Source organism: Gallinula chloropus (genome assembly GCF_964237585.1).
Source record: "Gallinula chloropus genome assembly, chromosome: 1".
NCBI lineage: Eukaryota > Metazoa > Chordata > Aves > Gruiformes > Rallidae > Gallinula > Gallinula chloropus.
In genome coordinates, this window is record NC_140085.1 from 9,908,672 (window position 1) to 9,927,108 (window position 18,437).

General features: G+C 37.1%; 1 protein-coding gene across 1 annotated transcript in view; it reads left to right on the forward strand.

The window, feature by feature from the left end:
* Positions 1–18,437, forward strand: part of SEMA3A (semaphorin 3A) — a gene marked incomplete at both ends in the record, with an annotated part of 169,519 nt that overhangs the window by 50,184 nt on the left and 100,898 nt on the right. Inside the window, one exon of the mRNA XM_084268648.1 lies at positions 2,508–2,570. Within this exon, the coding sequence (XP_084124774.1) occupies positions 2,508–2,570 (63 nt within the window). The remainder of the gene's footprint in view (positions 1–2,507; positions 2,571–18,437) is intronic.

The window sequence follows — 18,437 nt, forward strand, 5'->3', positions numbered from 1 at the left end:
TCCCAAACAAGACATACTTTCATGTTTACAGCTAAAAAACCCAAACAACTAGTATCACAGTTTACAGAAAAGTCCTTCTTACTCTCTGTTTTATAGCAGAAAAAATAAGATGTTTTGGAATCAGAGTATTGATGTCTGTCCTTTAACTCGGCGCCTGTAGGCACTCTGCTTCTGCTGCTTTCAAGCCAAAATAGATCCAGCATTAATAAAAGAGTAATAAGTCCATAAAATTTTGCCATTCTTTATGAAGAATATAATTTTCCAGTAAAAGTTATCAACAAATTAAAAGCTGACAAAAGGCTCAGCTGTGTTCTTTTGTCAGAGTCTGAATAAATATTTTCATTTTTAATTTATTTTAATAAGACAAAATGATAGGCAAGTAAACAAAAGGATGGATGTTTGATTTGTTATATTAACTATTTTGATGACACATTTTAAAATCCAGAGAGTACCCTTTTATGAGAGATATATTGCTTCAATACCCAGGGATTATTATTTTTTTTTCTTGGTGTTCCTGACCTTTTGCCCGTTTGACTATTAGCTTCCTAAGATGATAGCAATAAATACCTTGTGTTTTCTGTTCAGAGGGAAGACAGGCTATTCATTTGTATTCTCCAAGGAAAAAGGATAAAAGGAAAACTGAGTATTTTCTTTTCTATTCTCTTTAGAGCAGCTATAAAGGAAACTAGCTATTTATTTGAATTCTCTGAGGGACTGATAGCTTAATGTGCAAAACATCTGGAATAATTAAAGGAAAGAAGGTGTTTCCATTGCAGAAAACAGGTCTGTAGAATGTGAGGAATTGTATCTTACATAGTTACATATTCACATACCTTAAGAACACTATTTGAAATTATACACAAATGTTACTATATCAAATAAAGAATTGCCTTTGGTAACATGGAACTGAATGTTGGCAACAGACTTAAAGATGAGACTTACAATTTAGACTTTAAATTTAAGAATAGACAAAAGGCTTAAAGAACCTGGGGAACTGCTTATTAAAGACATGAGGATCACGGAAGAAACATCAAAGAAAATTACAATGCAGCCAGTGCTGCACATGAGCTCAAACTTTGCTGGTTGTTACCCTTACCATGTAAAAAGGCACTAGAGCTTCTGTCTAAATGCTGATAGGAACACATGACTGCAAAGAAACACAACTCAAGAAGCCAAACTTTCCAGTTTATTTAAATCAGTTCAATTTATCCATCTTTTAAGCCAAATTAGAGGGAAAACCTGTGCTTTGAGAATAAGGAATAAGAACACCTAGCCATTTGTTTTATGGATTAGAATACCAGTTTGTATAATATAGAAATATTTGCCCAAAATTTGAACTGAACTTGAACTGGTCCTTTTGAGAGACCACAGAAGTTTGGTTAAATATTTTTCAACCTAGTAAATTTAAATTTTCACATGTCTCTGCACATTTTAAGCTCAGAATAGAAACAGGAAGTAGCAGGAATCCTCTGAGAGAGAATGTGCTCATAAAATTTTCAGCCTTATTTTATAGACTTATGATGTTTGATTGCTGTTTGGATTTTATTAAGTTTTAAGAACATTTTGAATTTTAAAATGTGATTACAAATTGTATTTTCAAATGTCATATCTAACATCTCTTTTCATATTTTCTGTCATCCATATTAATTCTTTTTTTTATTATTATTTTTACTTTTGAATACTTCGTCTTTTACTTTCTTTTAGCAAACTATATTGAACACCAAGGTTGTAATCCAGACTTATGGCCATTCATATTGCATTATCTGAGGCTCCCAAATGAATAGCCTGGCATTTTATGGGAAGATCATGTTTTATTCTATATGTAATTCCTAAAAGCTTTTCAAAAAAAACATGAATAATTGACTGTGAGGGTCTCTGGATTTTCTCTATATGAGGTGAGATCCATTTTCTTCTAAGCAAACACTACAGTAAACCTAAGTTTAGGTTTACTTGTGTTAGGGTGGCTCTGTAGGAACAGCATAAACATTTCTATTTTGATGGTGTGATGCTTTTCAAATACCATAACTTCTTTTAAATTATTTAATTAACTAAACCTAATAAAAGCATGAACTAATAGATACGCTGAAGAGGCAAACTCCTATTTTCTGATGTAATTCTGACACAAAATCACATTTCACATAAATCCAATTTACTGTTAAGAAGTACCAGCAATATTTTTCTCAGAGTCTCCATTCTATTCCATCAGATTTAAAACAGTGGAAGAATACTCACTTTATGGAGAGTCAACCCCCTTATCATTAGTATTCAAGATGAGATATGCACAATATAGACTATATTTCAATACTGATTTTACTGTGACTCCTATTATCTCTATTTTGCTCCTACAATTTAATTTCTTTGTTGACAAATTTTATGGAAGAAAAGGAAATGTGGAAAAGAATGGAGAAAAGAGAAACTGGGTAAAGACAATCTGTAGCATTTGGTCTGCAATTTGTGGTCATTGGAGCATGAAATAACACAATGTGATTTTTGTTCTATGTCTTTAGATTGTTTGGCCTGTATCTCATTCCCGAAGGGACGAGTGCAAGTGGGCTGGAAAAGATATTCTGGTAAGTACAAATATTTTTAGCATTTTTTTCCTTTATAAAATATTTTAAATATTTAATTATGTCTTATTGTGTTGATTCTTAAAGTATTTTTCTTCCCTGTAAGATCACACATCTGATGTTAACTTCAGTCGTGAGTTGTCTCAGCCTTCATATTCGAAATAATGAAATTTTGTCTTCATGACCAAAGGTTTCAACTTATAAAGTCAGATAATGCAAATGGAATAGAAATTATCTACAAAAAAGAAAAAAAAAAAAACAAACAAGAAAGAGAAAGGAGGAGAAACTTCAGAATGGGAAATACTAACCCTTGTATACTTCTCTCCTGATCTCAGAGTACATAATATTTTGACCTATTTTTTTTCTGCTCCAGGTCCCACTCCTACAGTGAGTTCCAAGAACTGCTTTCTCTTTGTGTCATCTCACTGGAATCAGTGGGTTTCCCTGAGCTCTTTCCTGCATGGAGTTCAGAGCAAGATTGTGGTCATAGTGGTTTTAACATTCTGCATCAGTTTTTGCTGTCTCAGGGAAGATGGTCTTACATTAGGCATAATTTTCTGTACATTTTCCCTCATCCCTGTGTACATCTTATTCCCTGTATTTATGATATAGGAGAGACACAGCCAGTAGACCCCAAATAACAATCATTCCACGCTGATAATAACTGCCTTCTTTATAAGAACTATATAAGAAATGGGAAGACAGGGCTGAAGAAGGGGAAAAAAAAAGATAAAAAAATGCATGCATATAGTAAGCCAAACAAATACTTGAGTAGCATAGCCAAATGGGAAATCAATGTAGTTGCCAAGGTGTAACAGAGAGTGGAGCTTGGCCTCGCGTGTATACGCTATTGGCCTGATTTTCAGAGATGATTCTGTAAAATATTCATAATGCCAACCATATGTCTCTAGAGAGCTCCATTTAAAAAATTTCCTAGGTCATAATAAAAATAGTTTCATCAGTCTTTACCTAGGCCGTAGAGGACAGTTGTCTTCATTGCAAGCCATTTGGGAACAGTAGAGGTGGATTAGGTAAAAGCTATGAAATATGGGCTAAGCTATATATATGAAGGGGTAGCTAAAGTGCCAGATACTTGGGCTATCTTATGACACAGAAATAATACATTTAAATTAATCCATCTTCATGTTTCAAAATAATTTTCAGGAGTACATTGCAAGGTGAGGACTAAAATATCTAATATTTCAGGATATGAAAAATAAGGCCATTGTTAAAAGTCTTGAGCAAATTAACTAACCTCACAGCTTGATCTTATGCTAAGTATTATGTTATTACATTATGTGCATTTATGAATAACTGGGTTGGAAACCTAGAAAATTTATAGGAGAGTTAGCACCTAAAGTGAAAGTGTACTTTATTTTTTTTAATAATTTATTTAGAAAATCACAACATTAAGAAAGGGCATGTTTTATACATTGGACTGCGCTGATTCCTATCCATTCAGTGTAAATAGATACGCTGTTACTCTGGAGTGGGCTGGAAAGTTCTGGTTCCCATCATCTATGCTAACCTGGAGAGGACTATTTATACCATAACAATTTTATTCACCATGATTATTTTGCTTCCAATGGTATTAGGTCAGATACATGTGCTGATCACGAGTAAAAGGTGGAGCCCATACCACCCCCCACACAGTGTGTGACCCTCACACACCATCTGCCTTCTCTGATCCTGTGCGTTAGAAGCCGCATTCCCACAAGCTGGTAGGAAAGAGTAAGGCAGAACAGGAGCCTGGAGCTCAGGACACAGTGCAGCCCAAACTGAGGGTCACAGCAGTACAGCAAAATGTTGCTAGAATCAAATAATTTGTTTTCACAAACTTTTTTCAGATGTATGGGTTGTTGGAGTGGTTTTGCTTGCTTTTTTTTTCTTTTTCTTTTTCTTTTTTTAGAGTTCTCCACAAATGTGGGTGAGAAATAACAAAATAATTACATAGCTCATGTGTAATGTGGATCCAGTTTTGGCAAGCAAGTAGAAAGATGGAATATATATCTTAGTGTATTCAGATCATCATCTTTAACTACTAACAGCTACCTATACTTGCCATAAAACTGCGTTACAAACGAAGTATTTATTGTAACCTCTTTAACTGTAATTACTGATAAAGATTACAGATAATTTAAGAAATTTATTATTCCTCCCTCATTTATTCTCTAAAGCCAGTGTCACTACCTTGGGAGTGTGAAACATAAAGGCTGTAAAAATAACTCAACAGACCCTCATTACAGGGAACAAGAGAAATAGAGGACAAATAAAGTGGTGTATAACCATGCTTGAGTTAATCTTCCTTTCAGCATGCACCGCTGCTAAGAGATTAGATGCTCTTCACTTGTGATGGTCCAAAACTTTCTATATGACAGTCTATACTTCTGCATTGAGGTCTTTGCTTTTTAAAAAAAAATTCAATTATTGATCTCCAGGGGAAGCCAGTGCTGAAAATGCAAGTCCCCACTAACAGCCCAGGTGCACTGCAGCAGCTGCAGCACAAGTATAACCCCAGCTCTGTCCCACTGTTAACCTCATCTGTGACCTCCGAGATTTCCTCTCATAATTATAAGAAGTAATTTACTGTCATTTTCACCCCTTCAGAGGGATTCCTTACACTGACACTGTCAGTCATGCCAATCTAGGCGCAGCAGGTTTGCAGCTCAGGACAGTCCACACGGGATTTGGGGATTTGAGGAGAGTGGCCGGCATGGACCGTTCCTATTCTCCTCATATCCCTTTCTTCTTTAAGCAGTCATTTTCAGTTCTGTTTCTTAAAGAGCTTAGTATATGTTAATTAGTTCAGCTTGCTCACTGTATAGATAGATAAACCTTTTTTTATATGGGTAAGCTGAGAAGAGAGGCTTAAAGACTCTCCCCATCTATGCAATACTTACTTACACCAGGACTTCTCTGAGAGAAGTGAACTGCTACAATTTCCCACAAAATATAGAATTTTTTTCCAATAAAATTGTAATTACTGTCCCACATAAGTACTTAATATTACAATATATTTCCATTTTGTCAGTATAAAGTATCAGAAGCACCAAAGTAACAATGTTCATGAAAAATTAAAGACTATAAATAACGAATAAAATATTTGCTCACGTAATATAACTAAATAAGCAATTCTGTGAGGATTTCTTGCTATTCTGGACTTCAGTCTCTCATTTGATCTATTCTGGTTGCTGTAAATCCTGTGAATATTTCTCACGATTCCTGACCAGACCTTGGTAATGATCAAAGAAGACAAAGTCTCTATGGAATACTTCTCAGCTTTTATACTGAACTTACAGTACAGACATGTTGTTAGTCATATCCCTCACTAGTGAGCCTCAATATTTTGATTTTAAGATCTCACAGGCACCTGGGACCCATAGAAACACATGGCAACCTCTGCATTACATATGGGTTAAATAATAGGTAACTGCAAAAAAAAACCTGTGGCTACAATTCTGCACTGACATTCCTGAGATGTCATAAACCAGCAAAGCAAAGCTTGGGTGATTTACAAAAGTTGCCAGAAACACAAGTTAGTTTTTCAGGTAGGGGTAGAGTAGGGATAGCTCCTTGACTGGAAAGCTCATCTAGCCTTTAAACTATTAATTTGTTATTGTTTTAAAGGTTTTGGCTGCTTTCTAGGCAGTTCATCTCTGCACTATATTTGGCAGGGGCACTTGGTGCACATTTAATCAGAGAAGTCCCTATTAAAGGGTATGATGCACTTCTATGGCTTGAAAGTTTTAAAGATGTGTTTCTGAAGGGCACCTTAGGATGTTATTTTCAAGTGTGATTTGACTGTAAATTTGTTTAGCCACTTTTAAAGATCCCAGCTCAAATTAAAATGTTGCCAGGGTCCTTTCTGGCCTTGACATGTAAAAATCTTTAGTATTTCAATGGCTACTTTAACAATGTCACATAGGACAAGCTACATGATGACAGACACACACACTTTGCATGCTGTGTGAAATCAGCTTCTCTCTGGACACTTCTGGTGAGAATGTTGATATAAAGAGAACCAAGTACTTTTACTTGGTACCGACAAGCTTCTACATATGCTCTGTCACATGAACAAACAGGATAGGCAGAACGTTACACTTCCTTGTCATTCCCCTAAAGGCTGAAGTGCCTCAGCTTGAGTGTGTGTGTATCAGCACTGACTGCATTATAATTTATAGGAGATAAACATCTACTAGGGCTATTTAAGTGTCATTTAATTTTACCTAGTTATTAACTCTTATCTGACTTTAACTGTGATTGACTTTTTAATACTTGATAGTTCTCTTGAAGATAATTCACTATTTTTTTTTTAGACTAGAAACCTATTCCCAATTAAGAAGCAGCAAGATTTTTTTTACACTACACATGATACAGCTCTATTCTGTGCATGTTTCTTTGCATTTGAGTGTGGCTGGCACTTAATTATTGAGTTTATGGTTCATGCAGGTAGAATCACATGGCTGTAATTTAATTCACCATCTCATTTGTTATGACGATAATTTAATCCAAATATCATATGCCATCTCAGTTTATGCTTCCTTTTAATTTTTCCAGCCACTCCCTAAATCACAGGAAGATTAGCAATTCCATAGGATAATAGATCTATCAGTCTGCAATGATTTAATTTGGAAAGAGAGAAGAAAAAGTAAAAGAGAAAAAGTGGTGGTCCCTTAGCCATATCTGGTGATACTTTGGAAAAACAAAGTTGGCAATAAATGAGCACTATTCCCTTTGACTTATTTTATTACTGATGTTGCCTTAGGGAAAATAGAAGAACATGGAGGCAGAAAGTAAAAGTAATTCTTTTCATCTGTTATTGTAAACAAAGATCTGAAGATGGAATCTGAAAATTAAATCTACAATGCTGGCTGGATCTAGAAAGCCTGCTTCTAAATTCATCTGACAGGCACAGTTTTTCCAGTCAAATTACTTCAGGGTCTTTGGGTGTGCCAAAGAGGAGTTCGTCCCTTTCTGTCAGAGTTTTTCTGTTGGAGGAAATCTACAGCCAGATTTCCAGCTTTTCCATCCCCAGCCCTCACCTCGAACCTTGTTTTCTTTCTGGCTTTAACAGAGCTTAAAGACCCAGGACCCCCACCCAACCCAGCCTGAGGAAAAGGGAAAGATGAACATCCCCTTGGGGTAGGAAGGGATAAAGTAAACAACAATCCAAAGCAATGGATCTCAAGTGAGGTTAGGGACATAATTTACTCTCAGCATCATCTACTGCAAGGGAAAATGTGACCTATGTATGAGCCATTTGTAGACAAAGAATGCCACTGCATATCCCTTTCAACTCTACTGCCTGTTCCAGTTAGTACACTGGGATTATTAGCTTGAGGGTTGTTCACTCCTTAATTTTATCCATGACCTTGAATGTGGGTGTGATTTCCTACCAAGGCATTTCTTACCATGTTCTGCTTTAATATTGCTGCCGCACAAAACTGCTTTCCATAGGCTACAAACAGAAAAACAGATAGGGGAAAAAAAATTAAAACAAAGTTAGAGGTGAACTGAGCTTGGATAAAAAGGAGTGTATTACACTGGAGTCTTTCAAAGTCCTCTCTAACAGAATTTCCCCCACAGGAAATTCTGACTGTGCCAGCTCCAGTTCTTGGATGGACCCCCACAACACACCCACCAGCATTTATGGCTCTTAGTTGAGATGTTGAGCATACAGCTTGTATTCATTTAGGCATTTGCATATATTTCTTTATATGAACTGACCAAGGCAAATCAGTTACTGTAAGGTAATAACTTGTGTACTTATAGAGAGGAAGAATTAAGTTGGCAGTTGTTCAGATTTTCATATTTTACCCATTTAGGTATTATGGGAAGTCATTTAAGTCTTCGAGTATAGGGAACAAATTGATATAGATCAAAAAGAAAGCTAATTTTCCAATTTTGGGCTTATTTTGCTCTTTATAGGTGTGACTATAGAAATTTGCCTCTGAAGGAAACTTAATATTCATCAGATTCAGTGCAGTCTTGCAGAACTTTGTTGGTTCTGAAACACAAAGTCACAGAGTTAGCAAAAGGAAAGGAAAATGAAAGCAAAATCATTCCCAAAATTACGGGGTTTAATTGTTTATCGATGGTGTTCCTCATGAGCACTAGTCTGACATTGGCAAAGTCTGAGAAAAACTTTTATTTATGTCTGAGTTACTAGCCATTTCTATTTCATAATTATTTTGGGTAATACCTTGTTATGATTTATTGCATCAGAAGATAGAGTAAATTTATTCTTTGTATGTTGCTTTACAGAGGAACACATTAACTGGATAACTAGTAAAAATTATCAATATTCTTAGCCTGTTTTACTTCAGGGTTTCATTCTGAAGCTCATGAATTCAGACAAAAGCCTTTCACTTGGTGCATGCCTTTTTTTACCCCGAATTTGCTTCATATTTTTTCTATTTTAGCAAATAAACTGGGGAGGGTAGTTTAGTTGATTCGTTTCAGTTTGTTTGTTTATTTTCTGTTGCTTTAGGAAAAAGAGGCTAGTTTAAAAATTAAGTATAGGTCTACTCTGAAAGATCACGCATCACAGTTCATCTATACTCAAGATGTCACTTAGTCTAAAACTAAGTCCTATTTCAAAAGCAGGTCTACTAAATTCCTCTCTGCTGCACACAAGTCCCCTTTTTTTTTGTAAAAAGTAAAATTATTAAATACTAATTAAAGATTAAGCTCTTAAAATAACCTAGCAAATAATATGCAGTTATTTCCTGTGTCCTAATGCCTTATTAAGTTGCTTATTCTTCATGTCAAGGGAAGATATTTAAAAGAAGCCTTTCAGTGTAGAGAAAGTTTTGTATTGTGAAGAACAAGAAAAATAAGAACAGTAATTAAAGTGAGAATCTGTATCTTTCAGGTTTTTGTGTTTTTTTGGTTTGTTGGTTTGGTGTTTTTTTTCAGACGGAGTGGTGTAATTTGTGTTGTATCAGATAATCTATTGATCTATTTTTCTCTTGGGTAATTCATTCTTGATTGATGACTTTCAAAATTTTAGGTTACTATACATATATCATGAATATTAAAAAAAAAGCCAAACAAAATAAACAAACAAAAGAAAAAAGTGAAACAGGAAAAGAAACCCCATTGCTGAAGCAAACTCTCATTTCAGCAATTTCACTTTGGTGTCAAAGTTTTGCTGAGTGGGAACACTAGGTTTCTGTCACTTCAGGATTCTCTGTTCAACATCTCTCTGTGGCATTTAAACTAGTTTAATATCCCCACTGAAATTTCCAGATTCCCACAGTAAAGCACATGCAAGTTCATAGTCCAATTTACAGAGCATGTTTACTTGCAGGCACACATATTGCTAAGCAAGTGTCCCTTATAGGTGCAATAGTCTTTTGCTTCCCTCTGACACAGAAGTTTTGAGTATATTCATCTTAGGCTGCCATGAGCGGAAGTCATCACAGGATATGGCTGTAATATGCTGAATGAAGTCAAACTGGGTGATACGGAGTCTAAATACTTTATGTGCCTATAACAGGCTTGACAACCTGTTTGTCTGAAATGCTCCACCCAATTAGCAGGTGTTGATCCTATTCAGAAAGGAGGAGTGTAATCTGATTTCTCCAGGAGACAGGTGATTACCCCACCCAGATAGGAGAGATAGATGAGAGAGACTCTTTAGATCTAGACTGTGGTCGCAACTTAAATTGCTTCTGGGTTTGGTGAGACTGCTTGAGCTGAAACCAAGCGGTATTGTTCGCGTCTTTGCTAATGGTAAAATGTGGGACAGGTTTACTCTACAGAGCAAAACCAATTTTGTTTTAAAGTTATGGGCAGAAGCGAGCTGCCTTCTGCTTGACCTCAAGGCTTCCCAGTGTTTTGAGTTATTCCTGTAATACTCTTCTATTCCTTAAATAAAGTAATACTATGCTGTAGGAAGTATATAAAACTGAAAAACAAAATAATTCAAAATAAAGGAAGTTTGCTAGCAGTCATGGAAAGGTTTAATGTGCAACAATCGTGCTGTGGCTGTGAAATCCTGAAAACCCCCTTGTTTGCTGGACTGCATCCACAAAATACTTTGTTTTGTCTTGTTAACTGTGCATTAACCAGATGTACGAAAATATGAGATGGTCGTTAAATCAGGTATTTAGCACTGCAGCCTTTTCTTGGCATCCTTTTAGCTGTTCACAGGTCCAGAACAATTATTATCTGCATCTGCTGGATGAAGATTTAAGGACTGCAAACACATCTTGTAATTTGAACATGCTGAATGCTGAAAACATCGGATAATTCTTATTTCTTAAGATCGCTAGCTCACATGGTTAGTGCTAACGACAAAGATTTGAAGGTCTGATGTGTTTGGTCCTTGGAGTCAAGGGAGGCATCTTTAAAACATGGTTTATAATGACTTCTTCTAATGACTTCTGGTTTTAGGACTGTTTCAGGGCAGACCCTAGGAGTATCCCAACTAGCTTAGCTAAACTCATGCTTAGCCTTAGTGGAAAACATTGGGCCAAATGACCAAATATCAATAGTGACCACCAGATTTGCAAGTAGGTAGGTAGGCAAGCAGGAAAACATTCTGTGTTTCACCCTCACTAACACAAAGGAAAAACCAGAGGAGCTTTCCATCTGCTGTGCAAGTGTGCTGGCAATACAACTGTTTGTTTATGTGGCATGCAGCTATGTGACTTGAAGGAACCAGGATATATCTGCTTTTTTTCAGTGGCTTTTTTTTATCATATACTTTGTTATTTGGCTTCTTTTTTTTTCCTGTCTTGATGCTTTAATGGTTTAAATTCATGCAGACATCCTGCAACTTGAGTTAATTATACATTTAAAATATTCTCATGAACTCTTGTCATATCAAAAATACAGACAGATAACAGGCATAACTTAATTGGAAAGATAAGTACAGTAAGTTGTACTAGGCAACCAAAAATGTCTTATCAACCCTCATCAGCACCTTCAGCCTGAAATTTCTCAGGGCACATCTTGACAGCAGTGGAAAATCTAGATATGGAATTAATCCAGGGTTCCTTTGTAATGTTGGCATTGGTCACCGTTCCTAAGGGTAGTGTCATTCCTGGTCTCTTCAGAGGGGTCAAGTCCTCCAGATCACAATCCAGTATAAGGCCTTTCAGAAAATTCAGTACAACGGCCACTGAATCTGGGGATCTGACAGTTTTTTAAAGATCTGGGGCGGGAAGACAGGCATAATTAGAATCTGATCAACAAAATAAGAGTGATCTATAAGAGACTAGGTGTTTTGTTTACCTAGCACCATATTCTAGGTTTATATTGGATTTGAGAGTGATGCAATATACACTGCGTATAAGGCTTTGACTAATGGAGATGTAATCCCCGAGAACTAAGTTAATAGAAATCCCTTTCTGTAACACAGACCCTGATACATTAGCTTCTCAACTAACTCCTCTCAGCACTTTGGACTGACTTTTTCAGAGGGCAGGGCTTTAAAACATTGATCCTGCTGATTACAAGGAACAATAATAAAAAAAAGAGATATGGAAATGATGTTATTGATCCAAACTGCAAGGGGTACATAGTAATAAATCATAGCCTGCAAATGTTTTCATGCCAGCTGGCCTCCCCTGTTCTAAAATCATACACCTGCCTATACAGGTTCAGCTGGAAGGTTATCTCATTGAGTGCAGGTGCCAGGCATCACTCCCCTACCCATTAGGGCCTGTGCAAAGCTCCTAATACTCAGGGACTTTCCTGCTGCTGCCAATGCAGCTTAGCACAATAGCTTTGCAGCAGTGTTGCCAACTAGCTTATTCCAATAAAATAAAATTTTAAAAGATCGTTGCCTTTTAACAGACCTGGAATAATTTGCTTTGTTCCCTGCCTATTCTGGGCCTCCTTAGGCAGACTGTACTCTTTGACCAATATTTTTCTAAGTGTTATTGTAGTAGAAAGAGGGTAAACCATTGCAATTTTTAAAGTCTTCCTGCATTTTACTAAAACCTGCACACAAGCAGTGAGAACCATGAAAGCATATGCCGTGTAGAGCTCACCCTGGAGAGGACTTCCTTGCATGTGTTCACCGATGTGGTGAAGTGTTTGGAAGCTCTAGCTGAGAGACTCATATGTGTATTGCACTAACACGCCAGAAATATTTTCCTTGAAACAACGCTGCTGTATGCTGAAAAAGATACCTAGTCAATACAGACTGAATGGATGGCAGCTGGCAGTAGCCCACTAGCAAAAAAGAGAAATTTAAAAGCTCCCTGATAAGCCCTCAACATCTTTCAGTGGTGTGATAAATTTGAATGACAGCAGTAATATCAGGGATTACTTATTCTCCATGGATATCCCTGCCCTTGCCACTTGAGAATTCAACTAATTGGACAGAAGAAAGAAAGAAAAATAAAAAGTAAACATATTAATTAAACTCATGCACGGGGCTTTATATGGAAACTGTCCATCCACTTAGATTTGAAAGACAAAACATGTATTTATTTTGTTTGTTCAGCTGTTAGATGATAGCTTTAAATCCCCTTGCCCATCCAGTTTAGAACAAATCTTCTGATATTCTAATCACTTGGCTATGTGTGAAGCCTGAAATAAAGGAAGAATGTATTACGAGCTCTGAATTAAAACAGCAGAAAACTGTTGAAGCTAATGATACTATAATGGATTATTTGGGCTTCTACTTATTGCCTTGCATAATCTGGCCATTTGCATTTGCTGTAGTATCTGAGAAGTAGTAGGTTATCAATGCTGGTTAAAAAAATAAAACAACCAACCAACCCAACCTGCCCCCCCTCCTTAGAACCCCAAAGACCAACAACATAAAACAAAAAATCCCCAAACCAAACCAAACAACACAACAACAGAAACCCAAAATCAAAACCCCAGCTTTCTTAAAGTAAGGAGAATTAGTTGGATATTAGTTGGTCACCGGGACTTACACTTAAACTTCCAGTTAAAAAGATTTCATTTAAAAACTCTTTGCTGCGTCAGTAATCCGGATCGAAGGATGTAACTTCCAGGCTTCTGGAGAAGAGATAATTACTGGAAACTCATAAAAACCACCTAAATTCTGTTTTAATTTTCATATGTGGAGCAGATGTTTTGACAGATGGATGGACTTTATTTTTGTAACTGTCCGGGAAAAGTCTGCATAACACAGCCTAATCACTCTTACATATCTGTAGTGTTTGTTTTTCAATCTTTCTGCATTTGGCTCCTATGCTTTTGGTTGCAGACATTTTCTCTGTAATTTATTTTTTCAGGCTAATCTCTCTCTGCATAAGCCCTTCTATCAATCTGATATATAAATATTCAAAAACTTAAAAAACAAATGTGTATGTTTGGTTAGTAAGTCAGACATATTGATCTTCATATAGTGGGTGCCCTTCTGGAAAACTTAATTAACACTTTATCTTCTCTTCAAGACAGGCCCTCTGCCCTCATACATAGTATATAAAATCTGGGACTGAACTTTAGACTTAAGAGCTCTGTCCAAACACACTGGACCTCTTTGACTTTAAGTCACACTCTGAATGTAAGCGACAGTTTAATAATTTCTCAACTTGTTCACAAATAGGAGTTTAGTACAGCAGAGGTAGCAATGAGGTTGGTGCTTTGGCAGCATTACCACAGTATGATGCCAATGTTTTAAACCACTTTAGATTCAATGTGGAGCTGGGGATGTGAACCCCATACCGTTCTTAGCCAAGGTCAGAGGAAGTGGAAATATCTATAAGGTACCTGAAGTTAAATCCGTTTTCTCACTAAGGAGTGCCAGGAAACTTCCAGGGCACTTTTGCTTCCAGGCAGCCAAACCTTTAACTCCTGCATAAAAGGTAGAATGGCTTCAGCTGGATGTTGTTGTGCCTTTATAGGCCAAACTAATACTTCAAAAGCCTGTACTGTCTGCTCGGGCTTTGGTGAAGCATATAGTCCATATTCCTTCATGCAAAGAAACAAACTAAATCATGCCCCATGCTTGGGGTGAGTGCTTCAATCACTGCAGAGCCAGGACAGAACACAAACTGTTTCTTTGGCCATGGTTTGGAGAATCTTGACAATCACACCATTGCAGAACTGCTTGCAGAAGCAGATCCAGCAGTTACACTGTAAAAACAAAGGAAAGTAATTATCTAAAGTTCCTTCTGTCAGGACAGAGAAAGAAAAACCTCCCAGGCTATGCTTAAAGGTCTCAGGCATGATGTAGGAGCTGAGCTGCTTGGGTTTTAAGTAGAGGTACTTCTGTTCAGGGCCAAAGGCAGAACCTACAGCTCATGGGGAAACCTTATACCATTTATTGAAATATAAATGAAGATAAATCCTCTCCTGGAGCAGACAAGATAAATGAATGGGGGGCTTTGAGGACTGCAGTAACTCCCACATGATGTACCTAATTTTCTTTATGAATACCTACCTCAATCATTCTGTACCATATGCAATCACTTATGCTTTCTGCTGTATGTATGTATTTATAAACTCAGGCTTTAGGGCATAAACCAGTGTTTAGTTTATATAGACAAAAAAAAAGTTTCCTGGTATTAAGCTGCCCATTATAATAACTAGAATTATTAACTGGAAGAATTTATAACGATTCATTATGGTGATTCTGGTGCTCCTCTTCCTTAAGATTTATTTTCAAGTAATACTTTCGTGCGTATGGAGAACTTTTTGAAACTTGCATTCATTTTCATTCACATTATCAAACTGAAAGGATTTTAAAGTCCCAGTCCACCCTGCTTTCACAAATGAAAAAAAAAAGAAAAAAACACCACCTTGATTATCACTGGAAAATAACTTTTTAAAGACTCATTTTCTCCTTTCAACTGTTTTTTGTTGGGGTTTTTTTTGGTCAAAGAACAATATTCAAAGTGTATGGATATGTCCATAATATATTACCTTTAAACAACAAACCTTTCCCAAGGAAAGTGAAAATGGATGCAGAGGTACTGGGGATGGGAGGTGAAGGGAGCGCTGAACTCACATGCAGATAGAGTGTTTAAATTCCCTGACAATTTGTTCCTTACAACTTCTGTCTCTGGGTTACTTCCTCTTCCTCTGCTGGGTATTTTCTCCTGTCTGTATTTTACCGAGATACCACATTTCTTTTGTTGTCTTTGTCTCCTTCTCAGTGCCTTATGCTCTGAGATCATGTAGTGAAATGCCTGGTTCTGCTGGCAGAGACCTTCACACTAACAATAGAGCGCTGGCCTGAGGGTCTGGCAAGGGCAGGTGCTTCTGCCAAGTGGGACAAGCCCAGCTGGAGACACCCAAGTCATTCCAGGCCTCCAGCCAAGGGGGTCGGGGACTTGCTTTGTAGTCGAGTTGATGTAGCCACCGGTGTCGGGACCGGCAGAGCTGTCTGCCAGGATTCACAACTGGAGGTGCCATTGTAGGAGCCTTGCACTGAGGGCCGGGAGGGGGAAACAGAGACTGGAAATGGGAGTCAGTCATCCAATCTCACATCGTGGCGGCCCCAAGTTGCCTCAGTGCACACACACTTCCCCTGATCAAAATATCTTCTTTGATGCACATGTGCATTGACATTTGTAGTCTGGGCGAATCATTCAAAGCTGTTAAAGTTGTTACAGATTTATGGGGAGCATTTTCTTCCCAGAGCCACATAAACTAGGACAACCTCATACTCACCATCACAAAGAAAACTCTTGCTAGGTTTAGAATACGAAACACAATTGTACAGTTTTTCCACACATCGCCCTGTACCTGTGCAGCTGTACTTGAGCAAAGTTAGACAAAGGAAGGAATCTGATTACCTTGCAACTGAAATCACTGCCTCTGTTGCTATTGTTCCAGGGAGAATAGCACCGTCTCCCAGGCAGGACAGAAACTTCACTTTGAAACTCCTGACTTGACAAGGGCTTAAATCAGAACTGTAACTTTACTTTGATGTCATTTATTGTGGTTTAATACCCCTCTTTATTTATTTTTTTACAATCATATAAAATATATAAAGAAACCTAATCTGTTAGGGAGGTGTATGAGAATGTACTGAAAAGAACTTAATGGTTTCTTTATGCTGCTATAAAACACAGGAAAGTTATAAGAGCAGCCTGAACTGCACTAGGAACCTTAAATGTTATATACATTTATTTGTCATAGTCAAAGCTTTATTGCTGTAGGTATTTACCTTCCCCATTGTTTAACTAGGTTGTGTATTTCTCAGACATCTATGGTAAAAGAAGCCCTGCTGTACAAGGAATCAAGGAAAACTTAAAAGCAGGATTGAATAAGCTAAATCTGCTTTGGCAAATATAGTCTAAATCCGGAGTAACTTTACTAATATTAACACAGTTTCACTACTATCAACCCTGAACACTTGAAGCTAAAATACGGTTATGATCGAGTTAATTCCTCCCCTCCACTCTGACCCCTGGCTAATCTGGAATAATTCAGTGAATCCGATGATAAAATTTTTTGCAGTTTCCATCCATAGAAATCAAAGAGAACTCTGCCCCTAAATTAAGTAAGGTTTCCCATCTCACCTTTAAAGTATTAGCTATCTAATACTGCCTTGCTGTATATTATAGATAAGCAGCTGAACAGTATTTAGTGACTGTCCATAGAGCCACAGGTGCTGTGCTGCCATAAATCGGAATAACTCCTCTGAAACCAGCACTAGCCTTCTGATTCATGCTGGCTGTGGGTCCTGCCCATGCACTGACAGCATTTTGCACTGGCCTCTAGCATTTCATGCAGGCAATTTTAAAAAAAAATCACAAGCCATAATAGTAGACCACAAAGACATTTTAAAGTCTTGATGCAACAAACCAGACAAGGCAAAGCATGGTCCTACTGAAACAGTGCTGTGATTAAGCGGTGCTGTGATAAATATAACTCTAAGTGTGAAAATTCAGAGTTGTTTAATAACGCACAAATGATTGCTCAGTTTTACCTTATGCAGAGTCAGTCAGATGCTCCGCCTGAGACACAGAATATCAAAGCTTAAGAAAGGATGTATTTTGATTTTATTCATTTTTAGTGTTGCATGAATTTGCAATGTTTTGCCATTTTTATTTTTGCAGGCATTGAATTATTAACACATTTACATGGTTTTTTCCCATATTTCTTTTATTAAAGGGAACAAAGGACAACAGCATTAAGAACACTATCAAAACATATGTTGTAATGTTGTTGATTTATGCCAGATATTTGCTTAGTACTCTACCATTATGACAGTGGAAAGCAGTCTGTGGATACATGTACATATAATAAATGTATGCTCATGTTTATACATGTGTGGGAGGAAGAATAAGCATGCACCAGAAATTGCGTGTATTTTTATTAAGAAAGGTCAGAATGGAAAGAATTAAGAGAGACCCTTGCTAACATCCATCTCTATTTCTTTCAATTTCCTGTTGGATTACCTTAACTATCTCTATGTTTTCTCTTCCATTTCAGTTGGAAAGAAAACTTAAGTTATCAGCAGTAAGCCAGGGACATAGTAAGATTCTGGGTGCTTTTCTCTGGGTGCTCTTTTTAATGCATTGTCATTATCTATTACAAAAATAAACAACAAAATGAAAACACCAAAGTTGTTTCGGTACAGTCCTTTGTGTAAGGCAGGGAATCAGTATTTTATCTGTGTCAGTTTATTGCTTTTCCCTGTGGCGACCTAAGGCATGCCTCAAATTGCACATGCATTTTCCTGGCAAAGCCGTTGTTTTGCATTTGAGACTATCTGGTTTAATTAGCAAGCAACTTACAGAGACCAATGATGCCAGTCAAAGAGACTTCTGTGGAGATGGTAGCCCAGGTGGTGTTTCCATGGGGCCTGGTCCACTTGGAGAGGTACAGCTGAGTGCTGTACTGGAAAAGTCATACAGTACGCAAAGTTTACTTCATTTTTAACACCCAGCTTTACTGGAAAGAGTTCTTATATTTCAATGTTCT